The following is a 17314-nucleotide window of genomic DNA, read 5'->3' on the forward strand; positions in this document are numbered from 1 at the left end:
GAATAAAATGTGGTTCTTAAGTGCAAAACTTTTAGTTCAGGACTTCCCTAGTGGCGCAGTGGTTAATCCGCCTGCCAACGCAGGGGACACGGGTTCGAGCCCTGGTCCGGGAAGATCCCACATGCCGCGGAGCAACTAAACCCGTGCGCCACAACTACTGAGCTGGCGCTCTACAGTCCGCGAGCCACAACTACTGAGCCCACGTGCCATAACTACTGAAGTCTGTGCACCTAGAGCCCGTGCTCTGCAACAAGTGAAACCACTGCAACGAGAAGCCCGTGCATCACAACAAGAATAGCCCCCACTCACCGTAACTGGAGAAAGCCTGCACACAGCAACAAAGACCCAATGCAGCCAAAAATAAATAAATAATAAAATAAATTTTTAAAAAAATTTAGTTCAAACAAACTATTAGAGCTGATGGTAAGCAGGACATCAGTTAAGGAATTTTCTAATTGGATCTTCTCTGGTGATACTCTTTATGTGACATTACTGACTAAAATATTAAAAAGCAAATACACAGCCTTTGGAAAAGGAAACTTTAAAAGACCACTCCCGTGTGTGTGTGTGTGTGTGTGTGTGTGTGTGTATAAAGAGAGAGGGAGAGATATATTGAGAGAGAGAATCACTGTTTTATTCCTATTAGTCTCTGGCTTAAAAAGTACAACGTGGCTTCTGAGAATAATTCATCAATATAATTTAAATTGTATTTATTTTTAAAGTAGAAAAGAAAAGCTTCTGCAAAAGTTACTGATAGGATTTTTTTGAAGCTAACCAAAAAAGGAATTTGTATTTTGGCTGGAGAAGAGAAAGGAATGAAAAATAGAAAAACTGGCTATTACACAATAGGAAATCTTATCTGCATTCAAGATGCTCCTTAGAAATAGTAAATAAACTCTGATTCAGACTTGTTTTCACCCGTTTTTCTCTCTGCCTTCGGTTGCAAAACCAAACCCTCACTACTTCTTTCTCCAGGTTCAGTTCTTCAGCCATCCGCAAGATCTCTTGAGAGGAAGGTTTATTCTGTTCTCCAAAATGTCTCTCCAGAGCGTCTTTAGCAGCAATACTGGGAGGTGGGGAGTTGACAGGAGAGAAAGGGAGATAGGATATTTTTAGGGATGTTTTTGGCAGATCAAAATTGTTAGGTTGGATTTCCTAAATATTAACATAAAAAGGAAATTTAAAGACTCCGAAAACACCTTCAAAGCTCTTCAACAAAGATAAATGTGCAGTTTGTTGAACATTTGGATGCTTGCTAGTCTTACGTAGGCTACCTATACCAGAGTCACAGGAAGAAATAAGTAGGGGAACCCAGACATTGTGTTTATCCCACTTTGTGCCACAAGAGGGCACTGACTTACTGAGAAGGAAATAATTCTGTAGGCATTTCTAAATGTCCCCCAGAAATCATTTATTTACAATAAATGAAATGTTTTGTGTACAACTAACCCACTAAAACAAAAACTGTATTTTATCAATTCCTCTGTGAGCCTCATGGAAATTACAAAAAGATCAATGAACAATCTAGCTTGAAATGAAAGGAGTTACCTTGAACTTTAAGCAGCTAAAATACTGATGACTAGTTTTGTTATTTGTAATAACATAGATACCATACTGCCAGAGCAAGAATTATGTCTAAAAGGACAATAGAGGGCTTCCCTGGTGGTGCAGTGGTTGAGAGTCTGCCTGCCGATGCAGGGGACACGGGTTCGTGCCCCGGTCCGGGAAGATCCCACATGCCGTGGAGCGGCTGGGCCCGTGAGCCATGGCCGCTGAGCCTGCGCGTCCAGAGCCTGTGCTCCACAACGGGAGAGGCCACAGCAGTGAGAGGCCCGCGTACCGCAAAAAATAAAATAAAAAGGACAATAGAAACGGTCACTCTATTTAGAAGTGATTGTCCAGTTTCTGTTTTATCCAAAACTTGCAGAGTAAAACTGTTCTTGAATCAAACAATACATACTTTTCCATCAGATTTTAAATTTCCAGCTATATCTCACCAGTAATTTATTAAATGTTATGCTTTTTCACCTATCTTATTTTCTCAATTGACTCTATTCATTTTTATGTTATATTGAATCTATATTATGCTTAAATGCTCATTCCATTTGTAAAATATCTTTTTCTTCTCCAGTAACTCTTAATATCTCAAAAGTATACCTGATAGTTGTTCTCCGTTTCCTTTTTCTTTCATTTGCACCCACTTTCTCATTGTATAAAGCTGTGATGGGGAAAAGATGAATAATTACAAAAACAAAGTAAGTCTTTTTATTTTAACTATCAGATTTGGATTCAAAATTTTCTTTATAAAACAATGCAAAATAAAATTACCACACATTTTTGTTTTAAAGTTTTGCGGTCTACATCATTTTAGATTACAAGCCCTAGATTAAAATGTTAACACAGAAATAAATATTAACTTAGCAAAAACAATTGTCTTTTAAATCATATCCCTACTTTTGGTTGGAACACTTGCTCTGAATGCTCTCAAACCTTGCTCTTTATCCAGCCTTGACATTAATATAAGTAGATAATTTTATCACAATAAATTGCTCATCTAGCAATTGCTTGTGTGTGCAAATGCTCTGGCTACACTTATATTAGGTTATGAAAATGATTCATGTATAATTACTACCGTATATAGCCCAGAGGCAAAACAATCTGGATGTGTTAAAAAGAATCATTTTACCACTTCACACCTATGCCATATTGTCTAGAAGTTCTCCTTATACCGTTTATTCTCTCACAATTTACATTCCCAGTAAGCTTATTTCTACACTCGCTCTGGCCTTGCTTTTTTTAGTGCGATGAAACAAGATATTTATTTTTCACGTCAAAGAGAAAAAGCAAACCCAAACCAAACTTCAAGCCTCTCACTTTAGCATTAATCCAACCAAGGGAAGGCATTGTGTTCAGGTTAGAACATCACTGAGTCTCCAGAAACAACTTTAGTACCTCCTACTTGCTCGGCTTCCTCCAGCCATTTGGATAATATTGCTTTTAGTTTGCATGCATTTTTGAAGCTGAGCTGCAGGTTTTCAAATCGGCAGATAGTCGTTTGACTGAATTCAGAGCCATGCACAGCTGCCAGGGCTTCCCCAACATTTGTTTGGGTGTATCCTGTGAAAAAACAACAAAGGCCATTAACTTGTTTTTCAAGAAGCATTCATTTTGGTCCATTATTGTACAATTTTGTGTATCTTTGTCAATTACCACTTTTAACCATATATTTGTTGGCAACTTAGAATAACAGTAAGGTTCAGTGTAGAACTGTTCAGTATTTCAAAAAAAAATTCCTTCTAGTTAATAAATTACTTTTTTAGAAGTCAAAAGAATTCAGGTAGGAACATCTGCCACTCATAATATTTAGCCAGATTGGTTAGATGTGTCATAAACACTTTAGAAGACATTTAAAAATTCTCTCTTAATCATTTTTATTAAACATCTGATGATATATACTCAAAATCTCTAGTATATTAAATATAATGCATAAAATACATGGTGGTATATCATAAATATTTTTATCTCAACTTTAAGAGTGAAAGATTCAACATGTTGAAGATAAAACTAAGAATTGTGTTTACTTTCCCTAAAACTAAGAATTGTGTTTACTTTTCCTAAAAACATGTTTATTATGAGACTTTGATCACACAATATTTTATGTATACCTCCAAGCATATTTATGATATCATTCAGTAATGCTTCTATCTCCAGGCAAAAAGTTCTCATAGATTGTCTCAAACATTTTTAGAATACAAGTTGATATAAGCCATCAATATAGAATTTGAAACATTCACAGCAATATAAATAGCAAATTGAAAATGAATGTTATAAAGATGCCTACTGCGTGTTTATGACAAATAGTTACTACATATTAATTCAGGGCCTAAGGCTATATACCTGTATGCACAAAATGATTACATATGATGCCCATCAATAAATATCATTAAAAATTACCAGTGGCTCATTTCACAAATGCAAAAGTTTGCACCATCATTTCAATCCATTAAAAAATACATTTCATGCATTAAAATCAAGGTTAATTATTATGGTTATTTACATTAAAAACACTTTTCAATAGAAAGTGAGCAAAGGCTGAGAACAGACAGTTCACAGAAAAGGAATTACACGTGACTGTCAAACACATGAAAGAACATCTTTCACTCTTCACTCATAATAAGAGAAATTTAAAATGAAACTACCATGAGGCACCACTTTGACCTATCTGATTTGCAAAGATCCAAAAGATTTAAGCATCTTTTTCCTTCAGCAACTATTTTTTTATTCTATGTGCCAGTCACTGTTCTAAGTGCTGAGGATATGCCCCTAAGGAGAAAACAAAAAAGAAATAAATAAACAAAGTACAAAAAACTCCTGCTTTCATGGAGCTCATATTCTGAAGGGTGGCAAAAGAGACACCTATGGTGGTAGTAAAATTTGGTACAACTTCCACAGAGACCAATTTGACATCTATCGAGATTCCAAACATACATACTCTTTGATCAGTCAATTTTGCTTTTAACACTTTCCCTTCACATGTATTTATATAGGTGCAAAATGACATTTATGAAGTTAATTATTGTGGTATTGTTTTCAGTAGCATAAGATTAAAGGCCATACAAATTCCATCAGCAGGAGACTGGTAGTATATTCATAAAATGGAAATTGGCAGATGCATTACAGAAAGCTCTCTAAAAAACTAATATTGAAAGCTCTCCAAAACAAATAGTTAAATGAAAAAAAATCTGTATGAAGAAATATATGTATCTGCTTGTATGTATATGCATAAAATACCTCTGGAAGGCCACACAACACTGATAAACAGGAAAAACAAGCAGAAGGGATATATTTCACTTATACCTTTTTAGCCTTTGAATCATACAAAGGTATCTCTTCAAATAAAATATAGGTAAAAAAGGCACTTCAAAACTTATCTCTGAAAAAGAGTACCATTAATTTAGAAATCTATGTATTTTGGCTACTAAGAATTTACAGGAAAATGAAGGTTTTTGTAGGTGTGTCATCATTCGAGTAACTTACATCCACAGTAGATATGTAGAATGAGAACTGTCTTGGACTTTTGAGCAGAGTGTAAGAGACTGAACAGTAACCGAGTAAGAATTTGCAGAGCAGGTTGTGTGCCCCACTGCTCATAACAAGCACATACCTAGCTTAATTCTTCTCACTTTAAATTCATTGGCAAACTTTTCAAGTTCTCGGATTTCCGGAGAATCCATGTCTATTGGCTCTTCAGCCAACTTGCTTTTCCGCCTGAGCTCCTGCTTGAAATCAGCGGCTGTGAGGTCCTCTGCCAGGAGAGGCTGGTGCATGGGAGGAAAGCCATGACTCAAGGTGTGGTCGGGAAACTTATAAAGACAAGGGGCTAAGCTCCCTGTAACAGCAAGAAAAGGAAAGGACCGTTTGTAATTATCCCCCATTTCTATACATGCAAGAGTTTGGCCCATAAGATTATTGTGACAGCCAGTCTCAATTCTGAAAGGTTACCTGACATTCAGTCTTCTGAAATAGAAGAGTAACTTAGTATAAATGCGATGATTTATTTTCCACCTTCCTGGGAGCAGCAAAAACAAAGATACTGCAAAGCCAAAGGGAAGAAGCAGGGACTTGCAAATAATTAAAATAGAAATAAGCAAATTTCACAGAAGTGTGAGTTTTCCATCATTTTTTTCTCTTAAAAGACATCTATTCCTGGGAATCTGAGGTTCAACTTTAACCAGAATGTACATATTCATCTCTGTTTTCTTAATTCATTGAACAAATAATCTGTGATGTTTGTTATAATCAGGCACGTGGTTAAAGGCTATGCTGGGAAGTTTTCGTAGGATTGAAAAATTGATTTTACATTATTAAGAAACCCCACTGTTTTTTCAGTAAATGCTTAATTTAGTAAAGGCAGGTAAAAATAAAATTATGAGAACACAAAATGCATTAATATGTTTAAATAGATTCGACGTTAACAAGCGACAGACATTAACAAAAAGTAATTTTTAAAGTTCTATTAAAAAGTCAGCAACAAGAGTTCTTGAAAAGTACAAAATATAATGGAATCACTTCTTGACAATTATTTAGGAAGCAAAAATATGTGGCAAGGAAAGGTGCAGTTCTAGATATGATAGGTAATCACCCATAAATGATGAAGCATTGAATCCATTTAGTGAGTTAAATAAATCCCAAAAAACTAAACGATTTAATTTTTAAATTGCTTCTAGATTTCATTCTTCATTTGGAAAGAAGAGTCTGCCTCAGTTGTGGAGCGTGGGTGAGAGGATGGTATAAGCCAAACTCCCACACATTTTATTTTCTTCATCAGTACTTTACATTTTTATTCATAGAGATTTAACTTTAATTTATATTAAATGACACCTGTATAACCAAGACATTTTGATGTAAATAAAATATGCAATAATTAATAATCTTTCTTATGAGTACAAATAAGTATTTAAACTAAAAATAAATGACTACAGAATACCTGCAGTAATCATTCTTAGAAACTTACTGAAAAAATACATCGAGTTTATGCTACCTATAATTTCTCTATAAATACATTCACAAGTCAGACATGAGTAATAGTGTATTTTGCCAGGATATATAAAGCTTACATTAATATATCAACACGTAATGAGCAAAGAATAGTGTAAGTCAGCAAATTGTTGGCTTATATTATTTACATGAGAATATGTAATTATATAGTGTACCCCAGTAGACTATATTACTTTTCTGAAGCAAAATACACATGCAATTGAGAAATTAAACAAAATAGCATAAAATAAATTTAGCCATTTCACAGATGTAAAAAATATACAAAAGAAACTATTCCTGTCTAGAGCAATTAATGTTACTTCTAAAAATCAAAATTATCCAGTTTTATTCTTTTTTTAATATCAATTTTTAATTTATTACATAACTCAATTTGTTAATGTTTATTACCTTTAGGGTTCATTTTTAGCTTTCTATTAGTTTTAGATTTCTGCTAGTTGAACTAAAAGAAAGGACTAATATATAAAAAAGAAAACTGATCACTTTTATTTTCACATTTACTTAATATTTATCTCAAGACTTTTCTTTTGCTTTGCTTTCAGAGTTGAATCTTACACATATGAAAAAATCTTCACTTCTTTCGTCATTCAGAAAGAGCAATGCCACTTAATACCCTTAATGATGAAATACTCTGAGAAACAGTAAAAACAGAGACAAATCAGTCTGCTGTTTTATTTTGCATATTTAATGTATTTAAGGCACTTTGGATAACTCATGTAATCTGTGTCAAATTATTTTTATTTCACATAAGTAATTTGTTGCATATCGTTTACATGAGATGCAGAAAGGTCTGAATTTGTTAGCAATCTTGATCACTCTTTTCAATTTTTCTTGCTGATAATAGTTGCACTGCTACAAATCTCCATGCTGTGTTCATTTTACATTTGTCATCTTCTTATCCTTATATAAACAAATGAAGTAGAAAAGATATGTATTTTTTACCCACAATTTAAAATTTGAATGAAAACAAGTTAAATAACTCTCCTTGGGTGCTATGATGAATTCACTACACAGTTGAAACTAGAAGTGAATTCCAATGAACATTGCAGTAAACCACATCAAAATAATCAGTCCATTTTTCAGGTAGTCTGTACTCAGGGAAATCAAATGACTTTAAGGATTTCTGCATCTTAAACATATTTGGTTACATTAAACAAACGCTTTCACACAAAAGTATTATATTTATTTAATAAAATATTGGAAGTGTGCCATCTCTATTTCTGGAAAATTTTAAAGCTAGTTTATACATTATAAATACTCTGGAGAAATGCACATTTAACAAATAAATTTGAACATGAGTCCATAAGAAGTACACAGAAAATACCATGTTCAAAAGTCTGGCATCCAGAGGAAAAAGGAAACCACAATGTGTGACATGTTTTTATTTTCCGTTAATTGAAAGTATCCACAATTATCTACAAGGACACGGTTTTCCTGGAGCTAACCTTAAACAGAAATTCATGACAGTCACAAGCACAGCCAAACAACCTGTGGTTTCTATCATATGATCCTATATTTGGCAGAAAATGGGGAGTGATTGGTATGGTATACATGACAAGATATTTAAAATTTTTTTCTAAAGCCTGGATTATTGAAAAGTCAGATTGGGGAGGAGGAGAATAAGATACATTGAGTCGTGTGCCGCAGAAGTTTCATGAACAATTTCCAAAACATTGCTAAAGCAAAATTGTCTATAAGCCTAGAACAAGTGCACACCTAAATAGCTTGGAAGTGTTTGTACATTCCTTACAGCCCAAGATGTATTTTCACACTGCAGATTAATCCACCACAGCCTTTCTGAACTGCTCTGCATGTACATCTGGGTGGCGGAGGAGGGAGAGGAACAGAGGTGAGTCTTTTAAAGCAGGTGATGGGGAGGCCATGGTCTTGCCTTGCGGGGACCTGACTCAAGGTTCTGTGATACAGGGCAGGGGGCTCTTCTGCATCACGTGGCTCAGCCAGATGCTAACTGACAACATCTCTGAGGTTATGAAGCTTTAAAAGAACAAACAGGGGAAGCAGAGGGACACAGTAAAATGCACCCACCTTGCTGTAGACTGGAACAGCAAAGTGCATTTGAATATCTCCATTTCTGTTTTTTTTTTTTTTTTTGTCCTCATGCATGACAACGTGAAACAAATCATAAATTTGAATTGTGATTTTTTTTCTCTTTTGTGCATTTGTACATCCTATTCATGTACAACAGGGTCCTTTTCCTGGTTTTATAAACTAGGTTGATTTGGAGCATAGCCATGCCTGTTTGTTTAAATATTGCCTGTGGCTGCTTTACAATCACCGAGTTGTGCAGTTGAGACAGAGGATACAAAATTTAGGGAAAATACATAGAGTCAGTGCTACTGAAAGCCCTTTCATGATCCAGAGGCAAAAGATGGTCAGAATTACTCCTTCCCTTATTGTCAACACAACCAGAATAAGTTAGGGAAAAGTAAGACTAAATAAAAGAAAAAAATGAAACAGAAAAAAAAAAAAAGACAACTTAAGAATGAAGCGATGGGCTCCAACGTAGACTATTTCTCTATGTCACTGTCAAACAGATTTCTGTTATCCTTTGCCTTAGCCCAGGTGTAAAGGGCACTTGCAGCCATACTAGTCTTTTCTCTTATTATCCACTTCTCATAAGAAAAGAACATCCATCTTCTTGATTAATTCTCCAATATCAGCTATTTTGCTTTCCTGATAAAATTCATTTTTAAGCAAGGACTCTTACAGCACATCTTGGGTGGCCATTATGTCATAACCTTGCTGGATTTAGCAATCATTACCATGTAGCTGATTTGCCCAGTTTCCACAGGACGGTGGACAAAGTACGCAGTTCATTAAGCTTGTTTTCTAACTTGGACCCAGCTTTAGAAACTGGAGAAGAGACACAATGTAAGATACCCAGGAATCAGAGTTTTGAAGGGTTTTTGTTGTTATTTTGCTTTATTTTGTGTTTTTCCAGAAGAGATTTTTGAATACCATTTATAATTCCCTGTTTCCTATTATCTATACTGTAGGCTGTTGAATTATCTAAGTTCTCAGGAGAAAAGAGACAGAAGAAGAAATGTAACTGAGAATGTATCTGAAGAGAAGATCAAGGAGAAAGCCAGGTTGAGTTGGTACAAAGTTGCCACAGCTCAACTCTGATAGACCTGTGGTACCCACTGCAACTTGGATATGAAGAGACTAACACTTGGAGATGCTGACTTGAGCAAGGTTTGTAATTAGTTCCTGGTGTGGCTAATTCATTTCATCCAATCAGTCATTCTCTTTGGTATGCCCACACCTGGTCTATGAAGCACAGTGAATTCATCTGATGATTAGAGTCCTCCCTACCAACCTTAACAAAATATTAGCTATAGATTTTGTCTTCCGATGGGTTATTAATTTAATGAAATGCTCAAACTGAATGTAAGCATCAGAGTATAGTGACAAAATAACCGTATTCAAATAAAGCAATTTCACACCGTTTGAAATATGGTTCTTTCTGCAGCTTCGCTTTTATATGGAGTATGTGACAATGCATCTGTCTTTGTTGTTGATGATTAAACGCTTCTGTGGATTGTGTGGAAGCAGTTGATTTGATGAACGCCTTGAGACTTCTCAGAAAATTCAAATGACATTGCCAGGTTTCTCTTGTGTTTTTTATACCTTTTCTGAATTCCTGAATACTTCTGAATTCTTGTGTTTTACAACTCAATTTGTGTAGCTTCTCTGGGGATGACGGCAGAAAGGTTCAGATTCTCTGAGATCTAATCGGCCATGATGCAAAGGCTAATTACCAAATATATGTCAAAATAGTGACATTGTAACAAATTATAAAGCACACCATATTTTAATGATATCCCTCTCAAAAAATATTCAAATATAATCTCTATGCTTGTTATGGTGAATATTTCTTTCAGTGACAAAATATATTTAACTTTGTTTTAAGACTACAACAATACCTCCAAATCTTAGGGCAAGTTTTCTCGTGATTATCACCAACCCAGGCTTTGAATCATTTTAAAGGGCTTTTCCAGGGGCCTCTCCTTTTTAACTTTTAATGAGGAAGAGAGTTTGCTGAGCCTGCCAGGGAAACTTGTACCAGCACAATCTGAGCTGCCTGTCAACTCTCAGTGTGAACCTGGGCCTGTTGTCTCCAATCCTGGAAATTGGAAGGGTGTTAGATTTCTCAGGCCTGCTGTGAACTCCACAGACACTGGCCTAGATCTGGTGAGAGGGAGGTGGTAGCAAAGTCCGTCTAAAAGTATTTGGTCTGTGGCTGGTTTTATCTTTGTGCCAACCTCAATCCATTCCTGCCACTTGCTGGGTATAGAGGGAGCCTATAGTTGTACCGGCGTTCCTGGAACTTACTGTGAAGGAAGAGCAAGGCCTTTTTCCTCCAAGAAAGGGCAGCACGTGGCCATGAGCTTGTTATTTCCAGTCTCCATAAGCAAAATGTGGTGGAGGCCACAGAAAGAATTCTGCGTGCACCTCTAGTGGCTAAATGCATATTATTCTATTTTATAATGAAAATAGTTCATCATCAAGGGCTGTTCTCATTAACCATGAATACTGATTAACTACTACGTATATGAATCATAAATGATCTGTTTTCAAAGAGGAAGAAAAAATATGGCTTTCTTTATTTCTTACTTATTAAAGAGAGACATTAGGATTTACAGGTAACCATTAAGAACATCAGTTTTCATTTTATATAAAGGTGAGGATACTAGTTTATTCAGAATGCTGCCTAATAGAAGGTAAAAGAAGCTAATTTGTTCTGAAATACTTTATTTTAAAGTTTTAATGTTTTATTGAGTCTTAAACTGAGAAATTCTGAGAAATGAAAGGTTGGTGAACTAAATTCTTTGTTCAATTTTATTTCAAATGTATAAGCATAAATCCATATTTGATGTTTTATTACCTACTCTGGATAACAAAACACAAGAAAAGATTTCCCTAATATGTGATTTCTCTATCCAGAGTTTCTCAATATCACACAAGCGTGCACACACACACAAACACACACACTCACATTCTCCCATAGATCCTTGGTAGTTTATTGTTACCCACAGTATTTCTCTCCCTGCTGCAGAAATAAATATAAAAGATTAAGGGATACCCCCCAAAAACTTCTGTGCCCAGCAAAATTGTTTCTATGGCCATATCCTAAAATTAAGTCATGAATTTTGTAATGAGTGGATCTCTTAGGTCATATTTTCTTTTCCTTAAGAAATGTGCTATCAATATCTTCATGCAAGTGTCAATAAACAAGTAGTTTATCTTGATCTAGTGATGTTTTACTCATTCAAAGGGAAAAAAGATACGTAACTTCAACTATTTCAATCTCATCTAAGATTCAGAAGCATCTCAGACAGGGCTGCCAAAGACTCAACTATTGCTAAAGCAGCTGCAAATCACTCTTAGCCTTCAATGTCTTATTTATCTTTATGGACCAAATGGCCAGAAGAAATATTGTGGTGAGGAGAATGCTCTAGAAGTTGGTCTATCTGCTTTGGTAGCCACGTTAAGATTACTGAGCACTTGAAATATGAAATACTAGTGCAACTGAGGAACTGAATTTTAAATTTGACCTTATTTTAGTTAATTTACATCTAAATTTAAATAGACACATAAGGCTAGCAGCTACCTTATTATTACTGTAGGCAAGCCCACCAATGGCATAAACAAGTGACAATGAGCAGTTTGGCAGTAGAGAATTAACATAAAAATCACACAAAGCAAACACAAGAGTTAAGAAGCATAGCAGCTCAGAGCTGGGTAGAATAGGGGCAATCAGGTATAACTATTATGGTCTCTGAAGACATCACAGATCAGAGAACATTTCAATAAGCGGTGGTTTTACCAGCATTTCCAAGGTTAAGAGATCTGAAATTCATAATATATTCTGGTCAAGATTCCCTCAGACCCAGGAAATCCATCCAAGTGTCCCCAAACTCAATCTTATATGTAAGGACAATTTTTCTTACCTGCCATCACTCCATAGGTCGATGACTGGTTTCCATAATGACAGGAAGGAACAGAATAATGAAGTCCTGTTGCTGTGTTTCCCAATGTTGTCACCAAGAAATATGTGCACAAACATTTAGGAGTTTGGATCAAAGACAAAATAGACGGGACTGGTAAGAAAATGTACGAGGATTCAAGACACATTCATTTCATTTCAAAAGTACACGTTTAAGCTATTCTTAAAGTTATATGCCAATAATTTATTCTCATTTGGGGGCGGTTCTCTGATGAGTAGGTTAAAACTAGAGGTTGAAATTTGTCTCAAATAATGAGATCATGAATCATCAAAGTGGACTAGAGCCTTCATTAATTATATCCTGTGCTCTGTGTTGGGGTGATTGACCAGTTTGAAACTTGGCTAATCGGAAGTAGCCGAATTCTCGCAGGTTCCACTCAATATAGACATTGCAAAGAACTGACGAGAGGATACTTTCTTAAAATTCTTGTATAACATAGTATAATACTGGTCTTTTTCTGGAACAATGAATACAGAAATCAACTCCTGATCAGTCTTTACTTCTGCTTATTCACCTAACAAATTTTTTCTATCAAAGAGGAAATGGCAGAGCCACTAGCCTTTTACTGGATATAATAATAAAAAACCCCACTAAGTTCAGAGGCTTATGAAAAGCCTGTGACAATGTACGATGTATTTAGGCTGGTGTTGAAACCTTGAGGTTGTAGGTTTTCTTCATGCACACAATTAATTCAACAAGTCTAATGATGAAGCTGGTCAAAAAATAAGTTCGTTGATTGTTGAGTAACTTGAGGTTTATAAAGGTTGAACCTAGCATATAAACTTAACCTCATTTATAAATAGTTATAGGTTTCATTGAATTAATGTATATGTTGAAAGTATAAATTTGAATTACTAAACTTTTATCAAGCTTTAAAGATGAATAACAATGGACTACTGACAATAAAATCACTAGCCAACGTTTTCTTATGTATTTTATTTTCGCTTTTTTTTCATGATATCCTGAATGTAGTGGTGGATTTTCATAAATAAAGTTTTATCTTCTTGAATAATATGAGATATTATAAAGAATAGATTTAGAATCCTTTGAAAATATATGGTCTACCGATTAAAGACAAAATTTCTTCAGAACGTAAAACATATTTTCTCTAACTATAACTCAATTTTTAATATTTTAAAATATCTGCATAAATTTTCATTTTACAACTGACACAGAGAGAGAACTGAAATCATTTTACTTTATAATGATTACTATGCATTCCAAAATTAAACAAATAAACATGAAACGCATTCAATATCTAAGTGCTCTTCTCATTATAATCACTATTTTTAATTCCTTACTTAGAAACTTAGATGTATATGATTACAATTTGATGGAAAAATCATAAAATCAATGTTATTGTTATTTAAAACACGTTAGGTCACTTTTATTGATTATGAATGTTTTTACTTCCAAGGTTTAAATACCTTTTGTCTTTCTGATGTGGGGAAGTAGTGTAAAAGGGTAGGCTAACTTACTAAATACACTATTTATTTATTTTTAAATTATTTATTTATACATAATTATTTATAATTATGTATAAATTAGTTATAAATATTTATAACTTAGTTATAAATTATTTATTTATACATTATTTACTTATTTTTAAATAAATAAATAGGGTTTTGACCTAAACTTGCTTAATTTTAACCTCAATTCCAAATTTTACTTTTATTCTAGCCAAATACTATCCACACACAGTAGATTACGCAAACAATGCATTTTCCTTCTCATCACCAACCTATATAAATGCCTATTATGTAAAATATACAATTAGCTATGTGATGGTTGTTTAAATTTATTTATACCACACCTCTTTGATAAAAATACTTTATTACATTTTCCAAAAAATATGTTTGAGGATATTTTCATTAGTACATTTTAAATTAAATTCTGAGAATGTTTAGTATATAAAAAATCACTACATTAATAATTTTCCCAGAGTCTAAATATATGATCTCTAGATACTTTAAAATTCAGCTGAAGATTAATGCTAAACTTACGTATAAGTTTGAAAGCTGCTTAATTATAACAAAAGATAAGGCTAAAATACTTTAAATCAGCATATAAATGTATCAACTCAAATTTTGATTTTTAAATGTATAAAATTTAGTTCATATTTAGATTGCTTTTAAAACAAGTGGAAAGTGCTGTTAAACAGAAGACATTTACTCAACTCAAGACTGTTTATAAATCAACTTCAAAACACTTTGTTACTGCATAAAAAATGGACACATTAAAAAAATATACTTATTTGCTTGGTTGTGTTTGAGACAATATATTTGAATTCTCAAGTTTAATTTTCATTTAAGAAAGTTATATAAGAAAATATAAAAACTTTGAAGTCTCTTCAGAACTCAATTTTGAGAAAATTCAACTCAGTCCATGGGCTCTAAATATTATATTGCCTCTAGATTTGATTTCTGAGTTTTTAATTATGCTAAAAATTAAAGTATTTAAAGTAATACTTTAAATTAAAGTATTTAAGTAATTAAAGTATTTAAGTAATTAAAGTAATTAAGTATTTAAACACTTAATTATTTTATTCTTTGAAACCCATTGTTGTTGGTATTTGGAATCATTCAGTTGTGTTTACTGTGAGGTGTATGACTGTTTTTAGACATGGTAGTAAATGTAATCTAAAAACCAAATAAATCTCAGACTCACTGTTTACTTATATAGAAAACAGATCTCTTTTCATAATAAAACCAACAATAATAGAAATTACTACACTTACTAATATTTCTTGAAAATTTTCTTAGGCATTTTGACCTCTTCAATATCCTGAATATTTAACTTAACACCAATGAAAATAAAAGAAGCAATGAGATTCTAAACTAACAAGATTCAAAGCGTCCACCCTGACATGTTAGGCCCAGCCACACGTAGACGGTTATTGGAGTCAGTACCTGTGGACATCACGTTGGTGGCGTGGTTGGAGACTGGTAGGCACTCGGCAGCGCTGTGATGCATTATCAGAGGCAGAGTTGCAGAAGACTCAGAATTCAGAGGTATAAAGGTATCAGCCGAAGTAAAAGGTTGGCAACTCATTCCCACAAAAGAGTAGAAAAATGAGGAGAAGTCTGCTCCTCAAGTCAGAGTTTTATTATATCACCATCTCAAAGGGCCGTTTCAAATCTCACTACCTGCATATATACATCAGGGAGGCTCTGAGCACCAGGAGGACGCGTGCTGGTATTTATACTGCAGGGAAATCCCTTTATACATGTTAATCGTCTTTTCCCAGGGGTATTGCTTCATCAATCTGGACAGTCTTCCTTCTTACCCAAACATAATCCATGCCCAAGTGGGGAAGCTGGTTCTTGGGTACGAACTGAAGGCCAAGGAGAAATATGAAACTTTATTTAACAACTTCAGTAATTCAGACCTTTTAGAAAGGAATCAAGAGCTTAAAAAAAAAAAAAGTGCCCTCAAAGAAATAACACTACAATGAATTGAAAAACACTAGGTGTGTTTTTGCTACTAACAAAATGATAAATTTATACATATGAGATATTTTTCTTTTTTTCATAACCTCATTAAATCTGAAAAATAACAAAACAAGAGAAGTACACGCTACATAATTTTAAGAAGCAGAATTTTAAAGTTTAAATTGAAAGAAGCATAAAAGACTAAATGTGAGAATGAATATATTGCCAACTAGTGATTCACACTCAATATAATTCTGAAAAACAATTGAATTTTTACTATATCACAAATAGAAAATGATAAAATATTAAATAAAATTCTAGTAATTTGTAGAGAAGATGAACATTAGTGATAGTATCTTTCCCTTGGTTTCAATTTATTCAACAAGAACATACACTTAGTGAGCTCTTACTAGATGTCAACACTATTCTAGTCACTTTCTACAGTTATGTCAGCAAATGTCACATCTTTGTGAGCTCTGTACCATTCTCACTAACCTTGATTGTGCCAGAGCCTCTGATCTTTGCCATTCCACTCCAGAACCTGCACTGGGTGCAAACTTTCCACACAAAATATATTGACATTATAAGACTATGAAAAAAATAATATACTATAAACAATTGATTCAAAGATAATTATCAGTATAATGATTTCACAATGATCATGATTTCTACATATAAATGAATGAATGCAATACTGCCTTTATTATGTATACTAGGGATAATATAGGAACCAGAAGTAACCTGACAGGCAGAGATATTACTGACATAAGCAAGGACTTATGCTCCATTAGATATTTTTGAAATTTTATATTATGGAATATTTACCTTGGAATTGGTTGCTTTGTGCTAAATTTAATGTTGATATTGATGAGAATACACTTTCAAAAACTTGAAATTTGAACGCTTGTCATTAACCAGTAAATATTTTGTAGGAAAAAGATGTTATAAGGTTGCCCAAATCAGGAGATATTGCCTGAAAATATTTATTGTAAAAATGACATATTTTCCATTCTGAATTCTCTTTGAAGCTCCATTTGTCTTCTCTAATGAGAGAAGAAGGTTACAGATAATCAAACGTATTTATTTTACTTTTGCAGAATTCTTGTAATTTTCAGACTTCACCTATACAAAAAAGTATTTTTTTGATGTGTTTATAAAGAGAATTTTTTTATAAAGAGATTTGCTAAGAAAATTAAAAGTTTATAGGGCATCAATAATTGTAAAAATAAACTAAATGATATTTAGAGAGAATAGTACTTGAAAATTGCCCCTAATAATTTTGCTATAGTTTGAGTC

The 17314-nt window shown here is 33.7% G+C and overlaps 1 protein-coding gene across 2 annotated transcripts; it reads right to left on the reverse strand.

Moving 5' to 3' along the window:
* Window positions 1–855: 855 nt before the first annotated feature.
* Window positions 856–15638, reverse strand: POU1F1 (POU class 1 homeobox 1). Of its 2 annotated transcripts, none has more exons than XM_030861097.2 (6): window positions 15497–15638; window positions 12531–12602; window positions 5165–5389; window positions 2953–3117; window positions 2158–2218; window positions 856–1066 (listed from the first exon to the last, which is right to left on the reverse strand). In XM_030861097.2, the coding sequence occupies exons 1-6, from the start codon at window positions 15636–15638 to the stop codon at window positions 856–858; spliced, it is 876 nt and encodes a 291-aa protein (XP_030716957.1). The 2 variants fall into 2 exon arrangements, with proteins under 2 accessions (XP_030716957.1, XP_030716956.1); XM_030861096.2 differs by having other exon boundaries at window positions 12531–12680.
* Between the last annotated feature and the right edge of the window lie 1676 nt (window positions 15639–17314).

The sequence above is a fragment of the Globicephala melas genome, chromosome 4 (genome assembly GCF_963455315.2).
Source record: "Globicephala melas chromosome 4, mGloMel1.2, whole genome shotgun sequence".
In the NCBI taxonomy this organism is placed as follows: Eukaryota; Metazoa; Chordata; class Mammalia; order Artiodactyla; family Delphinidae; genus Globicephala; species Globicephala melas.